The sequence below is a fragment of the Rhea pennata genome, chromosome 12, assembly GCF_028389875.1.
Source record: "Rhea pennata isolate bPtePen1 chromosome 12, bPtePen1.pri, whole genome shotgun sequence".
In the NCBI taxonomy this organism is placed as follows: domain Eukaryota; kingdom Metazoa; phylum Chordata; class Aves; order Rheiformes; family Rheidae; genus Rhea; species Rhea pennata.
Genome location: NC_084674.1, coordinates 2952296 through 2969622, shown reverse-complemented (window position 1 = coordinate 2969622; position 17327 = coordinate 2952296). Strand labels below are relative to the sequence as shown.

At 43.5% G+C, this 17327-nt stretch overlaps 1 protein-coding gene across 8 annotated transcripts in view; it reads left to right on the top strand.

Moving 5' to 3' along the window:
- LOC134145559 (contactin-4) overlaps positions 1–17327 on the top strand; it is a 368498-nt gene that overhangs the window by 254337 nt on the left and 96834 nt on the right. For all 8 annotated transcript variants that reach the window (XM_062585142.1, XM_062585140.1, XM_062585137.1 and 5 more), the window contains one exon: positions 939–1034. In XM_062585142.1, the coding sequence (XP_062441126.1) occupies positions 939–1034 (96 nt within the window). The remainder of the gene's footprint in view (positions 1–938; positions 1035–17327) is intronic.

Here is a 17327-nt window from a genome sequence, read left to right as displayed (position 1 = left end):
GCGACAAAAATCAAGGCTTAGTTCTTCACTATTATAATTTAACATTATAATAGCATTCCTAGTGGTTCCTACTGTTAAATATTTATCACCTCTGTGTTTTCTCTGGTTCCCCACTGCACTGAAGAACAGATCTGCAATTGCCAAATGATGGCTCAGCTACACTGAAAGCAGAAAAAATGAAAATTGCAGTGCAAGGTACTGCTAAAGGGCTGCCCCGGTGATGCAGTGCATTAACGCTGCTGTGCAGAGCCCTCCGGCAGCTGATGCTGCGGGTCAGTGTGTGGTGCCGCTGCTTGGGGCACAAAGTGTGATCACACTGGTCAACAGCAAGTTTCTTGAATTCAGTGTGCCAGGGGAGAGCAAGGTAGCTGCACTTTCACAGTGCACAGCCCCTGAAGGAGAGGAAAAGGAGGAAAGAGGAAGCAGAAACGTAGTTTAATTGGAACACTATGTGGTTAATGCAGGTGCTAATGAGACTTCCTTACGGGAAGGGAAGGGTCTCTGCCAGTGGGTTGCATGAGGCTTTGGTAACAAGTCCTGGAAAGGGAAATGGATAGGGATTTTAACATAATCGAATTCAGCGATTTTTTTTTAAGGCAATAATTCTTCATAAAGTTATAAAATAAAACTGTACTAACATTACATGTTGTTGGAGTTTTTCTGTGGGTCTCTTCTGTCCTGGGTAAATCAACGGCCTGCCACCCATACCCGCGTTGCAGCCTGTGATGGCATTTACTGAACCTCTTGCTGCTTCTGAGGGTTTACTGCAATAGGCAGCATCTTGCTCCTTCTTGCAGTCCAAGCAGATTTTTCACAAACATCTCTTCCAAGTCAGCGTTCATTTTGTGTCTCTCTGACAGCAAAATCCTGATGAACATTCAATTCTTCTCATTAAGGAAAAACAACTGGCTTTAAATGCAATCTTTCTTTCTTGGCAGATCTTGAAAACTTCAAAACAAGGACAAGAAGTACAGTGTCTGTCCGCCAGGGTCAGGGAATGGTGCTGCTGTGTGGACCACCACCACATTCTGGAGGTAAATCAGTTTCCTTCTCTTGCTTTCCATATGTAGGGCAATATGCAAGGTTTTCATTCTCAGGATATATTTCAGGAAGTTTTGAAATGGTACACTTTAAACGTGAATATTACAATAGTGCCAGCCTGATAAAATGGTTCGTTCTGAGTGGTTCTGGGGACGATCTAAATACTCTGGTAGATCTCTCTTGGATATAGATGCAAAGAAAGAGTTTACAAGCACACACATTTAGGCAATGAAATGCTGCAAGCTAAAGTAATGCATTCATTACTTCCAGGAGGACCAAAATCTCGTGGAACTTTTAGGATTCATTCTGTGTGTGATCTACGTGTGCCTTCTACAGAAAGATGAAAGATGGCTGACAGAGCCACTTCTGTGCATCGGTTTCCTTATTACTTTAATTTTTCAAATACTTAACATCACTATTGGTTTGTCTCTTGAGTACTCAGATTCCATTACTGATTGTCCAGGTCTCATGTGAAGTTTCGTTTTTGGAATGGTAGAACGTATTCTTCATACTCTTTTTATGGGAGAGAGAAGCAAGGGAGAGTGTTATCAGAGAGACAGAAATAATGTATAATCAGATTACATAGCAATCCTGAAGATGCTTGCCACTGTTTTGTTTGTTGTTGTTTAAGTCTGTACCTATTTTTCTGGAAATCATAATCTGAAGCTCCAGATAGAACGATGGAGAAACTCTGCTACCTAAAGTCTCTAAAAATTTCCCATTCTTCACTAGCATTTTTATATCTGGTGATATATTTAAATCTATTAAAATTATAATACAGAATGGTTCTGACTGTAACTCAAGGCTCATTGAATGTCCAGAGATATGGATTCTGTTCAGAAAATGATTTAACCTCTTTTTTCATAACAGTCACTGTTATCTCTAATGCTTCAGAAAGATTTGTGACTTTTTTGGAGAAATAGAAAAGTTGTAGTAGCAGGCAGACATAAGAATTCTGCATTTTTAGAATAGTTTTAGTGTCCTGTACTTTTGTATGCTATAGTTGTGTCATAAAATGATTGATCCCCTCTTAAAATCTCATGGAATTATCTTTTTTGTATCTGTCACCTTTTGTATTGGCTGTTGCTAATAGTGGAAATGGCATATATGTCACCATATGGTTATGGGAAAATGGCCTTTCCTGGCAGCTGCGGGATCTTGCTCATGCTGGACCTGAGTGCAGTGTTCAGGTATCTTTGTGTTGCATTGCCCGGCATTGCTTGATCACTGACCCAAGCTGCAGCTCAAGTCTGGCTCTGTGCTTGAGCGAGTAGGATCTGGAGAATATGCTGCAGATTTGAATGGCTCATTGAGCATTGCTTGGGGTCCAACAAGGGTTATAAGTTTCGGATCTAGCCAACCTGAACCTTGGCCGACTCAACACAGAAGCGTTCAGACATTTGCGTCACAATCCTCTGTATTCCCTGAGCATTTGCAACAGCTAGGTTTCCTAATCTTCGTTAGCCTAGATGATGGAGAGTTAATGACACAGCGCACCAAATTCAGAGCCTGGGGGGGGGGGGAGAAATGGAGGCGAGTCAGTGCTCCTTGACATCAGTGGCATTTGCAACCTTCTACTCTGGGGTAAATTTGCCTCTTTGAAAGGTTGTCGTAAGTCTTTAAATACAAGGCACTATATCATACTCATGTAAACCCTGAATTTTAACACTGAAGTATTTGGTGCTCTCTAGGTTCTAAATATATTCCTTTCCATTAAGTAGCAGCTAACAAGGACATGAGAGAGAATACACTACAGTAGCTGCTGCCGTTGTACGTCTTGAAAAGGTTTGCTCTCTTTTGACAGCATATGATACCTATCAAATGCTGTTCCCTGACTAGAGCCAGCATCATCGATTCTGGTGTTCAGATAAGGAAGTTAACACGGAATTTGTATTAATGGTAGTAAAAAAAACCCCAGCATTTTCTCAGTGGCAAAGACAAAAATGATAGGTAAAAACATCATGGGTTCAAAGTGGAGTTTACAAATAGCCAATTATAATAAAAACTGTAGCAATTCCTTCAGTGCAGTTCATTTTAAAGAGGATGGTATAAACATTTAGAAAAGTCATAGCAGTTCTTTTCAATTAAAAAAAAATAAAAGTTTTAAATGTGGCAAGCCTGTCTTGGTTGCCTGACTAGTTAAACCCGTGTGTTGTTGCAGTGCTGCTTTTGCCCAGAGGAAGCATGGGAGAAGCAGCAAGTCAATCATCGCTTCTTCCGTTGTACCCGATGTCGGTAACTCAATTACAGGCATTGCCTTTGTGTGGGCAACAAGCAATGAAGTGTGTCACAGCTTCAGTGTGCTGACACTATCATGGTGATGAACAACCAGCCATTTGGGCTAGCTATTTTATCAGGAGGTGTTTCAGTAAATCACAAGTAAAAACTCACCCTTTAAGATCGTTCGTCCTTTTTAAAGAAATCTGCTACCATGTTTTGAAATCTGTCTGTCCTTTGAGTCCTTGCTCATCAGTTTGAAAATTGCCTAGCAAACCACTTGCTGTTATTCTGCTTTTATTACTCAAATACGACAAGACAAGTGCTTACAAAGCGCCTTCCACTTGTTTCTGACCAGCTGGCAGGAAACCTTGTCAAGTCTGCCAGCCTCCCGTGGCCCCTGGGCTTCACAGTCTCCAACTAGGCTGCCACTTAAAAGAAGCAGAATTAGAAGAGAGTTGGAAGGCCCCTGGGTCTGCAAGTGTAATGACCTGTGAGATCTGCTACCACTTACAAATCAAGAGAGCTTTTAATTTTAAATGTTCTCAGGGAGACCTCACCAAAAGCTTTTCTGAATCAGGATAAAGCTCATTTGGGAGAGCTCTTCTGACCACACAAATAAAGTAAATAATTTTTGTGGTGCTAAGAGCGTTCTGACTTTTGAGTTGAATGGCAAGCAATGAGAAACCCTGCTGTTTCCTACTGTAAAGAAGGAACTACAGAGCAAACGTGTCTACCTACTTAATTTATTCAGCGAGGATCTCCTTCACCTTTTGGCTTCAGGTGCCGTTTTACCCTTTAGTTCAGGATGTTATCATGAGAATTATAACACCTCAAATTTCTGATGTTTGTTACTTGCAGGTGTGATACCAAGTCCCCAAAGTTGCTTGTAGTGGCAGCGCTGATGTTTACGTGAGTGGCTCCTATAGCGCTGCCTGTAGCCCTGAGCTGCATTCTGCTGGCAGCGCTCGCCGCCTCGGCCCTTCTCGCGGGGCCCGCTGCGGCACGCGACTCAGGAAGCTGCCGGAGCTAGGTGGTAAAACCTCTGATGGCAGCCCTGGGTCGGCCGCTGCCCCTCTGGAGCCTGCAGTGCTGTGGGTGAAGCAGCATTTTTAGCTTCCTCCTTGCATTGAGAAAGGAAGGTGATTTGGGGCAGAAATGCCGCCTGATCCTCAGCGCCTTTCACCTGAGCGCCGTACCCGTTAGGCGGAGGAGTCCCGCTCGCTGTCGTCCCGTCGCGGACTCGCTGAGTGCGGTTACGGTAACCGGCTGATGCCAGGGGAGGTCAGGAAGGCCAGGGGTAACTGCGTAGGTGGTCACAGTCTCAGAAGAGGCAGATAATGAGTTTTTACACCTTTCCTCCAATTAGAAGGTGTCAAACCCAGGCTGCTGGCTTTGGGGGCGAGTGCTAAACTCCTGTATTTAAAAATATTTTCTGCTTTCGGTGCCATCAGTGCTGTAGTGTTTGGAAGGAAGGGGGTGCCTGGGAGGCAGGCACATGAGGCTGCTGTGATGGCTCCTGCCAGCCCCAGCGCTCCCGGCAGCACTGCTAAAGCATGAAAGAAGCTGTACGTCCAGATGAAGCTCAGGTTTATCCAGATAAACCTCCTTGCCAGGACACAGTTCCTGTGCTGCTTTTCCAGTCTGTAAGCGCTGGGTCCCTCTGCCTGCTGCAGGGTAGATTCTGACCAGAAGCATAGCTGGGCCCGATTGCAGCCCCTGTTTCAAGTGATACAGGAGCATGTGCAAAACCTGGAGAATTTTACTTCCGGGTGCTACAAAAAAATAACATTGAGTACCCGAGCCAGGCCGCTCTTGGCACACCTCAGTTTGGGCTCACTTTGGCCCAATAGCTGTCGCCTGCCATCGGCGTGTCCAAACCCAAGCGCGCACCCAGGGGGTCGGCTGCGCTCTGCTCCACGCGCGCACCCCCCGAGCAACGCGCCGCCACCCGCTCAGCCCCGCGCGGCCGTCCTCCCGGGCGCCTCGCGCTTGCACTGGTCCTCGAAGGACCCGGCAAATGGGGGGACAGCAAACGGAAGAGGCCGGAATTAGGCAAATCTGCCTTTATCTCCTTAACGGAGCTTCCTCCTGCCTCCCTGAGCACATACTCGTTCTGTGCTGGTCTGAGTCCGTGCGGCGTTGACAGCCTCCCCGCGATGCCGAGTTGTCTAAGCAGTGGGAAGGAGGGGACATTCCAGCCTGTGTTCCCTGAGGAATGTGTTTGCATTTGCACAGATAAATTTGCTGAGATAAAATTTATATTTAAAGACTGTGTTACATTTGCTCAAGTAATTCAGGGAAAAGTTTTAGTGTGAATGTATTCATTGGTGATACAAAAACATTCAGAAAGGTGCTGAAATTATTTCCTTTTGCTGAATTCAGGACAGGAGAGTGTCTTATGGTGACAGGGAGATAAGCACTTTTCTGGTGCCCAGCAAGGCAGAAGCTGAAGGGTAATTATTTTCTTGTATCATTTGGATGGGAGATGACTTCCAAGCTACCAGCATCTATGATCTCCCATGTTCCAGCTAGAAAATGATCTTAATTAGATCAAGCCAGATCCACAATGAGTCTAGATTGGTACTATTGCAATTTTATAAGTAAGCTGGGCTGCAGTATGCTAGTTGTTGTTCTCTGTTTTGCATAGAAAGCCTTTGGTGGAAAATCAAAATAGTTCCAGCTGATTCAGATTGAGACCTGAATTCTGCAGGAATTAATTTTCTCTGCAGAAACAATGTATCTTTTTTCTTCCACTTTTTCTCTTCTTTTCTCCCAAATCTAGAAATCTTTTGAAAAAGTGACTTTTAAAACTCCCGTTTACGAAGTTGATGCTTTTCAGTCACGTGAGTTACATTCCATTTAGCCAGCTACATTTCTCCTAGTGCCATAGGAGCTGTTTGATTGCTAACAGCTCCTGTGCCACAGCTCTCCCCTGTTCCAGCTCAGGGCAGTTGGAGGTTTGCATGAGAATATCAGATATCACGAGGAAGCAACTGCATATTGGAAAATCATAGTGTTTCGTTGGCAGCTCCCATCCCAAAGGGTCCTTAGGTAGTGTTTGCAAACTAAAGCTGCAGAGGTCGCTTCCTTCCCAGACCAAGATATGCCACCACTGGGATATAACATTGCAGCTGGTTAATGGTGCACCAGGAAAAAAACAGTCAGATTAGGAGTGAAAAATAATGTATCTAGTTGAAAGTGCAAGTGGCATTAAGGTAGAGAAAATGCAATTGCTTATTTTGGAATTTGATTACAGCAGCAAACCTAACTTCATCATCCTTGCAAAAAGCGCCTGGAGACATTTAATGACCAGTGCCGAAGTCTAGGACTCTGCAAAGGACTTCTACATTATGGCTCACCTATTTTTTTCAAATTGTGACTTTAGTTTTTGTTCTGCATTGAAAATGACATCTCTTAAAAGGAAAGAAAGCTATTTGATCTGAGAAGAGCTGCTGTTTTGACAACGAGGGTGTTCATCAGTGTGGTAGGGGCCTGGAAGACCCTGAGCCTGCTGAGCAGAGTGGCCTGCGCTGCCAGAAGGCTGAGAGGGGGCCGGTTCCAACACTTCCACTGCTTTGGGGAAATTTGGTAAAATCAAATAAAGACATTAGAAGGGAGCCATTTCCCATCCACTGTTTTATCATTGGTCATAAAAATCCTGGATTGTACTAAAAATAGAATTGTTTCTCTGCTCCCATCCATACCTTCATCCCTTCAACTATAGTTCTACTTGAACATACCCATTTCTAAAGGGCTGGCAGCTAAGAGTGAAATTATCTTGGCCCACATACATTAGCTGTTGAGTTTTTTTTCTCCTTAATGATACCAAATAAACAGCTTTCTGCTATTTAAATGTTACTAGCAATTCCTCCTAAAAAGTAATCCAAATGATTAGCAAGTATTTTCAGCATGATAATAAAATGGACTAAACACAGCTTGCACAGAGTAATTGGGGCATCTCCATATATTTTCACAATTCTTATTTTAATATCGGTTGGCAATTCACCATGTGAACCTAGCCTTTTTTCCACCTTGCTCCCCCTCTGATAAAGAAGAAAAGTGTATTTCTTGCTGTACGTTTTCAGCAAGGAGTCACCATTTTGTCAGGTCAGTGCATCATGGTGTTACATTTTGTTAAGCAGCATAATGATGTGATTGCCTGGTATGATGGAGTGCTTGCTGAGTGCTGAAAATTTGGAAAGTAAATATTCTCCTGGAGCTCAGGAAGGCACTGGAATAAAAACCAGAATACATGCAAATCAGACATTTGCTTCTGTCACATCTTCTGCTCTTGGACCAGTTGCTGGCAGAGCCCCTGAAGCCTGTCCTGCCGTATTTACAGGACCTTGTCTGTTAGAAGTTTTCATTTCTCCTTTCTTTTCCTTCCCCATTCATTCACTCGCACATATGAAGTCAGTATAAAATAGAAGTAGTAGAAGCCTACTTGAGTTTTTAGCGTGTTCCTGAGATAGCCACCCTGCACACATAGAGTTTTCTCATTTCTATTGTTTTTTAATTAAAAAAGCCTAGTGATGGTCTTGTGTAGACCATTCTAACTATGGAACCCCATGGAGAAAATGAAACAACAATAAAAACTAGTATGGAAACGTGGCATAAAGTGCACTTGTAGCAGCATGAGGAGCAGTTATAGTGGAGATTTAAGTGGTCACTTTGTAGACGTTGCAGATAGGAGAAGACAGCTGAGAACCATAAGTGAGATTCGTGTATCTACAAGCGTACCTTTAGATGAAGTGACTTACAATTCTTTGTGAGCTGTTCTGCGGCCTGCACGTTCTCCTTCCGCTTTCTGGTGCCACCAGCCTGCCTGGGTCCTACCGGCAGCCGCGGCGGTCACCGCAGCAGGAGCCAGGCAGCACTAGGGCTGGTAGCTCTTGTTAGGTGTTCTCATCACAGGAACAGTTTGGGGAACGGGAGGAACATCAGAAAGTTTCCGTAATTTATTTTGATGAGACGAGTTGTGGTATCTCAGCATTTCTTAGGATGAGCCCTGTAATTTGGATTCCATAAAAACAATGCTATATTGCTTTGCATTTTGAAACTGCTGTTAGATCAATACCATCTGCTGTCTCTTTTCAGAGGAGCCATATGAATAATTGACTCTGGGGGGCTTGCTGGCCAAAAGGAAAAAAACTCCAAAAAAATCCTTTGGATTTTCTGAAGTATGTCAGTATATTACATTTTATGTTTTTAAGTCTTTTTATTACATTCAGATACATTTAGAAACAAGCATTTCAAAATATAAAATATTTTGAATAAAATATAAAATATAAAACATTTAATTTAAGCTGTTGGTCAAAACATTGTTTCTTTTGAGAAGGACTTTGGAGGGAGATACAGGTTAGCTTTTCTTGTTTGCTTTTTCCAGTATAGATAATCATACTTGGCAAGTTAAAGTTATTTAGCAAAATAGTCAAAAAAAAAAAAAAAAAATCCCGCCAAAAAAACCCCAAAAAGTGAAGCACTCATTTGTATTTTTTAGGGCTGTGAATATATGTTGCATTCCATAGAAGATAGACTCAGGAAATACTTGAAGATCACTGTCCTTTTAAATTTATCTTCAAATTAAAATAAGTTTATTTTTTTTATTTTATTTTTTATGCCAAATAGTTATTTAAGTTATGAGAACTGGGTCATTTAGCTGCCATTTTAGCTAGATTTATTTGTTGTTCAGGGCAGGTTTGTTAATATTTTAGCAATTACCATTTTCAAGTGTCTTATAATATCCATGGTCTTTCATTGTGAGTTTAGAGATTAAAAAATAAATACAATTGTGTAAATATATGCAGCTTTCATTTGTAAGGATTGGCAGCACACCCATAAACATGGAGAACACCCAAGTTTGTAAATCCCTTCCTAAATAAATTACGTGACATTCTCTCTTTGGGAAGATAAGTGAGCATTTCACTTTGTCTGGAGGGCTCTCCTTCACTCCTCCCTCCCCTCAGTTTTCTCTTGGCTCGTTGTTGCAAAAGGAATTACATCCACAATGTTGCCGTTGTGGGAAAGTCCTACAGAATGAAAGCTTTGGCCTCCCAAGCAGTGGGAGAAGTGATGGATGTACGCAGAGAACTGGTGGAAGAGTCTCCTTCTGTCTGTCCATATCACTGCTCATCACATCTATAATGTATTTATCTTTACTTCTCTTAATTTATCTCCATAACTTATGCAGAAAGAAGTTAGCTTTGACCTTCTGAGATAGCTAGTTGCTTAGCTGTGCAAATGGAAACTTGCTGACGTCTGTATAGGACCTGTCTCCTCCTGACAACGTGGCTGGCGTCACTGAAGAAGTCCCCATGACCTGGGAACTGAATCTTCCCCGTTTCTAGCCCTGAGCCTTTATTCCCAGGACAGTTTGTCCCTCTATTCTTTGCTGCGCAGATGATTTCCTATTTTTCCCTCCAGCCGGTAGTGTTGCCCCAGTAGAGCGCCATCCACTCATGCCAGCGTGCAGTGTATTCCAGCATTTTGTAGTAAACGTTAGACACTTGGTAGGTTGTTCTGCATGGACTGAACAGTGACAGAGTTCAGTATTTTTTTTTATCACTCTTTGATACATAAAACTGTGGATGTTTTGCCAATTAAAACAGATGCGTGCCAGCATTTGCAGAGCAGTGTGCTTAAAATTAGGCCTCTTTATTTGTATCTTGTCATCTAGTGGTGTCCAGTTTTGAAAGTATTAGTCATCAGCATTGCATGAAAATAAGGAGTTAAAGGAAAAACCATTTTTTCTGTCTGTTTGTACGTGCTCCTGTTCTGAATCCACTTGTGAAAGTCCATCTTCCAAGGAGGAGGAGATTTATTAAAGTTCAGTTGTTCAAATAACTCTTAACCTCTCATGCCATTACTCCTGTAGGAAGTACACCTATGCAGTCCGTGTCTGGGAGCTGAAGTCCTGACAGGGAATTATTTTCACATCTTCTCACATAAGAGATGCACTACTAAAGGTTGGGTTTTTTCCTGTTTTCTCTTGCCTTTTTTTCCCCAATAGTTCAGAGAACTTTTAGTTCTGCTGCACAGCTTAATCAAGTAGAACTCACTAAATTTTAGTATTTGACAGAAGAGATGGCGGTTCGGATTTCATCTCAATCTCAGCCTATCGTGACACGTGGTAGGTAGTGAAGTGTAGACACCAGGCATGTTTTCAGAAAGCACTTAACTGATTGCAGTGGAGCTAAGATCACTTCTGAGCTCTGCAGAGAAATGATGAGTGCAGGGATTCTCGTTTGGTCATTTCTCCGCTCCCCCACCCCTTTTTAAAGCAATGATGGGCACTTCATGGGCTGCAAACAGTGAAATGTTTTTGACTGTAAGTATAGCTGATAGCCTATGGTATGGGATGAGTGGTTTGAGGGTTTTGTCTCTTAAATAATCTGTGGCATAAATCAAGTCTCATATTCTCACTTGCTTATGAAGCCCCAGCTGCGTAGTACAAAGAGAAGGAAAAAAAAATGTGAAAACTAAGCAGAATAGCACAGAAGGAAAAAAGCAGTTACCAGCCATTTAATTTAGAGAGGAGTGTCCGACAGATGGATGGACAACGTGGTTGTAAAAGTTCCGTTTCTTTAGGAAACGAAGCAAAATTTCTGCTGAGGCAGGAGTGAGTGCTGTTCTGTTGGTTTAACTCTTCGTCAGACTGCTGGGTCGTTGAGCAGCGTTGCGTGGGTCGCTCCGGACGGTGGAGGGAGAAGGGGAGCAGGCGAGCTGTTCCCATGTGGCTGGGATTTGGGGAAAAAAAAAAAAAAGGAGAAAGCAGCTGCTCTTAGGACTGTTCTGCAGCGGCACTAAAGAGCGATGCTTTCAGCGCCTGGGAATTCAGCAGTAGCAGGGGGCGCTCGCAGGGGCGGCCGCCTGCTCGCTGTCACCTGGGCCCGATTCTGGGTGCTGCGAACGCGCTTCGGAGCGCGCCCACGTGCCCGAGCAAAAGATCCATTTCCCAGCAAACTCAAAACTGCTGTAGTAGTGGCTGCTCCACCGGGCCGGAGCTCGGAAGCTCCTGGCTGTTCTTCAGCCTCCAGGTGAATGTAAACATGGATCGTGTTTCTTCTTGTGGAGTAGAAGAAAATGGAATCCAAAACAGGTTCCTCTGGGTATTTCCACTAGGAGATACCTAGTGGAGCAGTGGCCTAGGGCGGGGAATGAGAAGGCTGCAGGGAAACTTCGTTCGGTCACGAATAACAACCCCTAAAAGAGAGGGAGTTTGGAGAGAGGGGGCTTAGCTAGTGCTGCTCTTGGGACTCAAAGCAAGGAACCTGTTGTGTTTCATTTCGCGGGCCTATGGTATCATCAAATACGCTTTAAGAGTAAATGATGCTGCATCAAAACGGCTAAATCTGTTGCCAATTTCCCATCCTAATAGTGGCCAATCAGAAGCTCTCATGTATTAGTTAAATTCCGTGTTCCAAAGAAGAATCGGCATTTTAAAAGCGACTCCTGGAAGACTGCTCTGTTGGGCTCTGAAAGCCTCCAAGAGATTTCTCTCAGGCGAGGAGCAGAGAATAGCTTCCCCCAAAGGTGGTTTTCCTTTTTGGTTTCCCCAAGAAAGAAAAAATCTCAGGAGATGGAAATGGATTAGATTAAAGTTGATCTGACACAATCCTTTCTTTAAAACTGCTGATTCAGTGTGTGTACAAGTTTATCAACATATTTAGAGATAAAGGAGACAGATACACTCTTTCCTCATTTGGGAGGGGGAATGTTCTTTTGTCGCTGTCCTATCCCATCGATTGGGTGTCCGCCCGTCGGCTGGGACGGACACCCGCTCTGGGAACACGGGGGGCGTACAACACTGTTTTCATTCAGATTTCTATGAAATTACAAGTATTTGCAGTAACATTTGCTGTAAGTGGCAAGCTCATTTGAGTTGACAGTGCTCGGAGCAGCTGAGTTCGCGTCCGTTGCTTGCGCGTGTGCTCTGCTGCCTTCCGCAGAGCGCTTCTTGCGAGCAGGAGCTGCAGACTGGGGCCGGGCCGAGAGCAGAACTGGCGCAGGCAGGCAGACCCGAACTTTCGACGGCCATACATCCTTTACCGCTTACGCCACGTGAAGGATCCAGCCCTGTAAATTGACCATGTATTTCTAAATCAGAGAGCAAATTACTCGCAGTTTCCCCCCTCCCCTCGAGCGCGTTTGCCTGTATACCTGAGGATGCTTTCTTAGGGCGTGCTTGGTGTCACAGCGCCGCCGTGTACAGCCTAGACAGGAACCAAATAGGCTTTAACCTTTAATGACTCTGCAGCTCTTCATGCAAACTAACGGTCTGCGGCTGCGCGCCTTCCCGGGGCCCGGCATTCATGTCGGCACTGCTGACCGTGGCACGTGCCTGCTGACTGCCTGGTGCCTTTCCCCACTGCGAAGTGAGGAACCCGTTGAACGCGGAGGGTTTCCCACCCACCACCTACCATTTTGCTTGCGTGCCCTGGTCGGCCCTCGGCAGCGAGGCGAGGGCCGCCTGGCACCCGCAAGGCGCGCTGCTTCCCAGGAGAGCTGCAAGAGAAGAGGCACATCTTTCAAGTAAAGACCTTGGAAATATTGAAATAATAAGGAACATGACATTAATGGATTTTTTATTTATCAGTGACAGCTCATGACATGTTTAAAAAGAAATAATCCACAAGCTAGTCATGTGGTTTATTCCCTTGTTAAACTGTGGTTGATACTAAATGAAGATTGAAGTGGTATTGAAAGGGGGCGGAATAGCCAGGGGTTGGCAAACGATGACTGAAATCTGTCTTCTGACAGAATTGAGTCAATAGGCAGTTATCAAAAGTTGTAGCATCTTGTGATCTCGATATAAAATAAATTAGAGATCGGAGTCTAGCTCCCAGCCATCTTCTAACCATATTGCAGCCATCCTTGTCCTCCAAACGATCCCAAGCATAACTGTTTCAAGCAGAGCTGTCAAAAATGGCCAGGGAGCCTGATCTACTTCTGAGTCTCTTGAGATGATCGTAATAGAAAGTAAGTTGTTGGCACAAACGCAATATTAATTTATCTCCACTTTTGCAATCAAATTTGGTTCTTCAGATCCCAGCATGTATACACGACTTCATTTAAGTCAGTGGTCCTGACTGCTCGATCACTCATTGCTGTGGGGGTGATATTTTGTTCTTGGAAAATAAAATATGGTTGCCATGAAAACCTTAACTTTGACATTTTCTGGTATCTGATATGTATGCCTATGTATGCAACCTTAATGTTGCATGAAAACAATTCCACAATCTATCTTTGATTTGAAAGAAAAAAAATATCTGTCTTTGAAATAAAAGAGAATTGTAGAAGAGTTCAACTTTGGGAAAGTTTGGTGGGAGGTTTAACCATCATGGAAAGAGAAAGGGAGGAGGTGTTACCGACTAGTAATGTAATGTTGTTTATCTATTGCATATGTAAGCAGAATGGTTTTTTTACTAACTACATACTACAGGAGAGTTGCACAGCATTACATTGCAGTACCTGCAAATGCCTTTCTGTAGAGATCTCTCCCCTAAAGGACATGTTAGCTTACTGTTTTGCTAGGTATTTCAACCTTGTAGTTGTTCATAATATTCGTTCACTGCAATAAGAAAATTCTCCACAACCAAGTTTCTTTTTTTAAAGGTTTGATCTAATCTCCTACAGCTACAGTAAGAGGCAGATCAAAGGTAGTGAAAGCTGGTATTAAAGGATTAGCTAGGTCACATTGAAATATGTTTTAAAACAAGCCCAGGGACCTTTAGCTTTACTGAAGCAAGCGTACAAAAAAAGATTTTTAGGCTAACTCTCTCTTGACTTTAAATGGAAAACAGACTGACAGATTAAATCTGAGTCATTCCTTAAGGTGATATATGTAGCATTTTATGTGTAACAAGCTTGGAAAATAGAAGTAATGATTAAATCTTGCAATGCAACAACACAGGGCAGAATTAAAAATCAGTTTAATTGTCATTTATATACATATAACTAGCATAGAGCATATTTAGTCTCACTTTGGCCCTAAATGACCAGCAGCTAGTCCCCCCTCTCTTTTGTTCTACTCCATCTTTTTTCTCTCTCCTTTCTCCTTACTACGGGCAGCACGTGCCACCGAGGTGCTCTGCCTCTGCTGGCAGGTGAAGATGAGTGCTTTCTCCGCAAGGATGGTGATGCCACTCTGTGGACCATATCATGCTATTATTCTTTTTCACCAGAACTTCCTCATTGAAATCAGCTTAAAAACAGAGAGCACCATACAGCTCTATACATTGCTAAGTGGGAAAAGCTGTGAAATCATCTTGACTTAAATCGGTGTTACAGGAGAGCAAGTGTGTGACTTGTGGCTCCCAGAAGCACAGTGTTAGGTGATTAGTAGAGGTAAAGGCTATAGCAAATGTATAGTTATTTGTCCACTCGTCAGTGCTTTGTGCACTGTTGCTTTTTGGAAGTTGGCTAGACATAGTTACGTGGCACGCTGCATTGCGTACTGAGTAAGATTTTCCAGTAATCTTTATTTCACATAGAACTGCCACAGCTGTGCAGGGGTACAGTTTACACCTTTAGCTGTTGATGGTGGTGTTTCCTTCCAGGATGGCCTGACATTTCCCCACAAAGTTCCCTTGCTGACATAAGCTTTAAATTCATAACTCACTCCTTCTGTGTGCCAGTGGGACCACCAAGCCATCCGTTTTTGAGTATGCGGTGTGTTGCTGTCCCTTGGTACAAGAGTTGCACCAGGGTTTGGGTTGGACTTTTGCCTGCCCCACAGATCTGTTGTTCCAGGAGCAACTGTGCTGGCCTGAGCCTGACTCCAAAAATTCACATTTAATCTAGAGGTGCATGAAATGGAGTAGTGTGAAATACAAGTCTGGGGAAGGTTCACCAAGTTCAGTAACTACTGAAGCTAATTCAGCAAATGTTTCATAAGCCCTGCTGACAAACCTGCGTTGAGTTTGGATGATTTGGGGTTTTTTGGCTAAGCTGTAAATTTTTGTAAGTCAGTTTATGAACTCTGTCAGACAAAAAATGTGTATGGTTTCTTCCAAGACCTGTCAGTTTATATGACAGATTGATGTGAGGGCAGGAGTACAAGCCTGTTGCCCATAAGAAGTTTTAGAAATAGCTTTGTGTATCTAACTATGTATAACAAATACAATGACATAGGACTCTCCATCTCATGATATTTTCCATTCGGTCGGAGATAAAGGCTGCTGTTGATTTTTCTCCCCGAGGGAACTCGAAGGTACGGATTTGTCAGAATCCCAAATGGCATGGTGCAGGCGTCATTAACATTTACGGTTGCTATAGCAGCTGGCATAGCTAGTCATCGACTGGGCACGGGCTCTGTTTGCAAGAGATAAGCTAGGTCAATTATGTACAGCCATCAAATATTTAACTATTTTAGAGATACAGAAAAATGGAGATGCAACAGATAAAGGCAATTATTGATCGAACTTCAGGTAATGAAGACCTCTCCCCTTTGTAATTACCCAGGTGCCAGGCTCTCATAGTGGGCCGTTTGGTGAGCGGGGGGCTGAGGAGTCGGGAAGCAGCCACAGTGCTGCGCCCGTGGCGAACCCCTGGTGTCGTTCCTGTAAGGATGACCCGAGGCATGATTCTGACACAGACCTTGGCTGATCTGCACGTTCGCCCCGTTCTTACGCACTTTCAGCTCATTAATGCACATGCCATCAATTCGTACATTTGCATTGCTCATTAATGAAAGTGGTGTGGAAAACAGGTAGCATTAGAAAGTGTATGCGTGCATTTTTTATGCATAAATGTGTACATATATACACAGCTGCTTTGTGGCCATAAGCAGCACCAACACACACACAGACACGTTACATTTTCAAGGACAGGTATTCCTCGTGATCTGGAAAGGGGCCACTTGCAGGTACCATTAGTACGTTTTTAGGAGATGAGAGGAATGCAGCCTGCAGTGTAGTGCTGCTTCGCTTTTGTTGTGTTAAGCCCTGTTATGACTCTACAGAGAAGCTGTAAAACGTTGTTGCTGGCAATTTTTAAGAAAAAGTTCGAACCCCCTCGGAGAAGTCGTAGTTACAGTTGATCGAGATGGCCTCGCACGGTCTAGTCGTTTCTTCAGTGGTTCCATATCTTTGTGATTCCCGTCGTATTAACCCCCTTCCCTTAGTGCTTTAAAACCTCACGAATCCTGTTTGGATTCTGATCTGGCTGGTTGTATCGGTTCCAAGGAGTATGTCATGTGGGAGTGATATTTCCCATAGCAGCTACAAATTAACACAGTTTCAAGCAAAACTCCTAAATAACAGGGCGTTTCTCTCACTATCGCAGAAGTACTTGCTAAGCTGGTAAAAACTGATGGCTTTGTTCTGCAAGGCCAGTGGTACGAAGAAAGGTCTTAGGAAAATAGCAACCATTCCCTAGATAATGTTGGCAAATGCTCCAATGTTTAAGATGCCCGAGTCTTGGTCAGTCACCGACCATATTGAACAGTGACTATTTCATACCCTGCTACGTGTAGTACAGGAAATTATGCAGCCTGGCTCACTAATGTTAGTAAAGGACACACGTTTTCTTACTTCGCGTGCTCTCTGACAAGGATAGCCTGTTTGCCAGTGGCTGGCTGGTTGACTACCGGGTGGCTGTGCTCTCCGCTTCTCCATACGTGATTGCTCTTCCAAAAACATGTTATTAACTTCCGATTAATCATGTTCAGTGTTCTTTTTGTTAAAGCTTGGATTCAGGGTGCAGAAGCAGTGGTGTTACTTAGCTGACCAGCCTTGTGTGATGGAGAGTGCAGAGCAGAGTCAGAGGGAAGAAGGGAAGAATTACTGACTAATTTTTGCATCCGTGTCAATTCCTTTGCATTCTTCTGCAGTTATTTAAGAAAGAAAACAAATTGATTCAGAGTACTACTGGGGCAGTGGAACAGGCTAGGCTCAAAAGCAATGTGTGCACTGCCTAATTCATGCAGCTCTACTGTTACAATAAAATTGGAAAAGAATGCAAAGTCTTCAAGGAAACTCCAGAGATTGCACTGCGGAGTTGTAGATACACAGTTGGTGTAGGTGGAAAGGAGTTTAAGGGTTACAGGTAAGGCAAAGAACATTGCA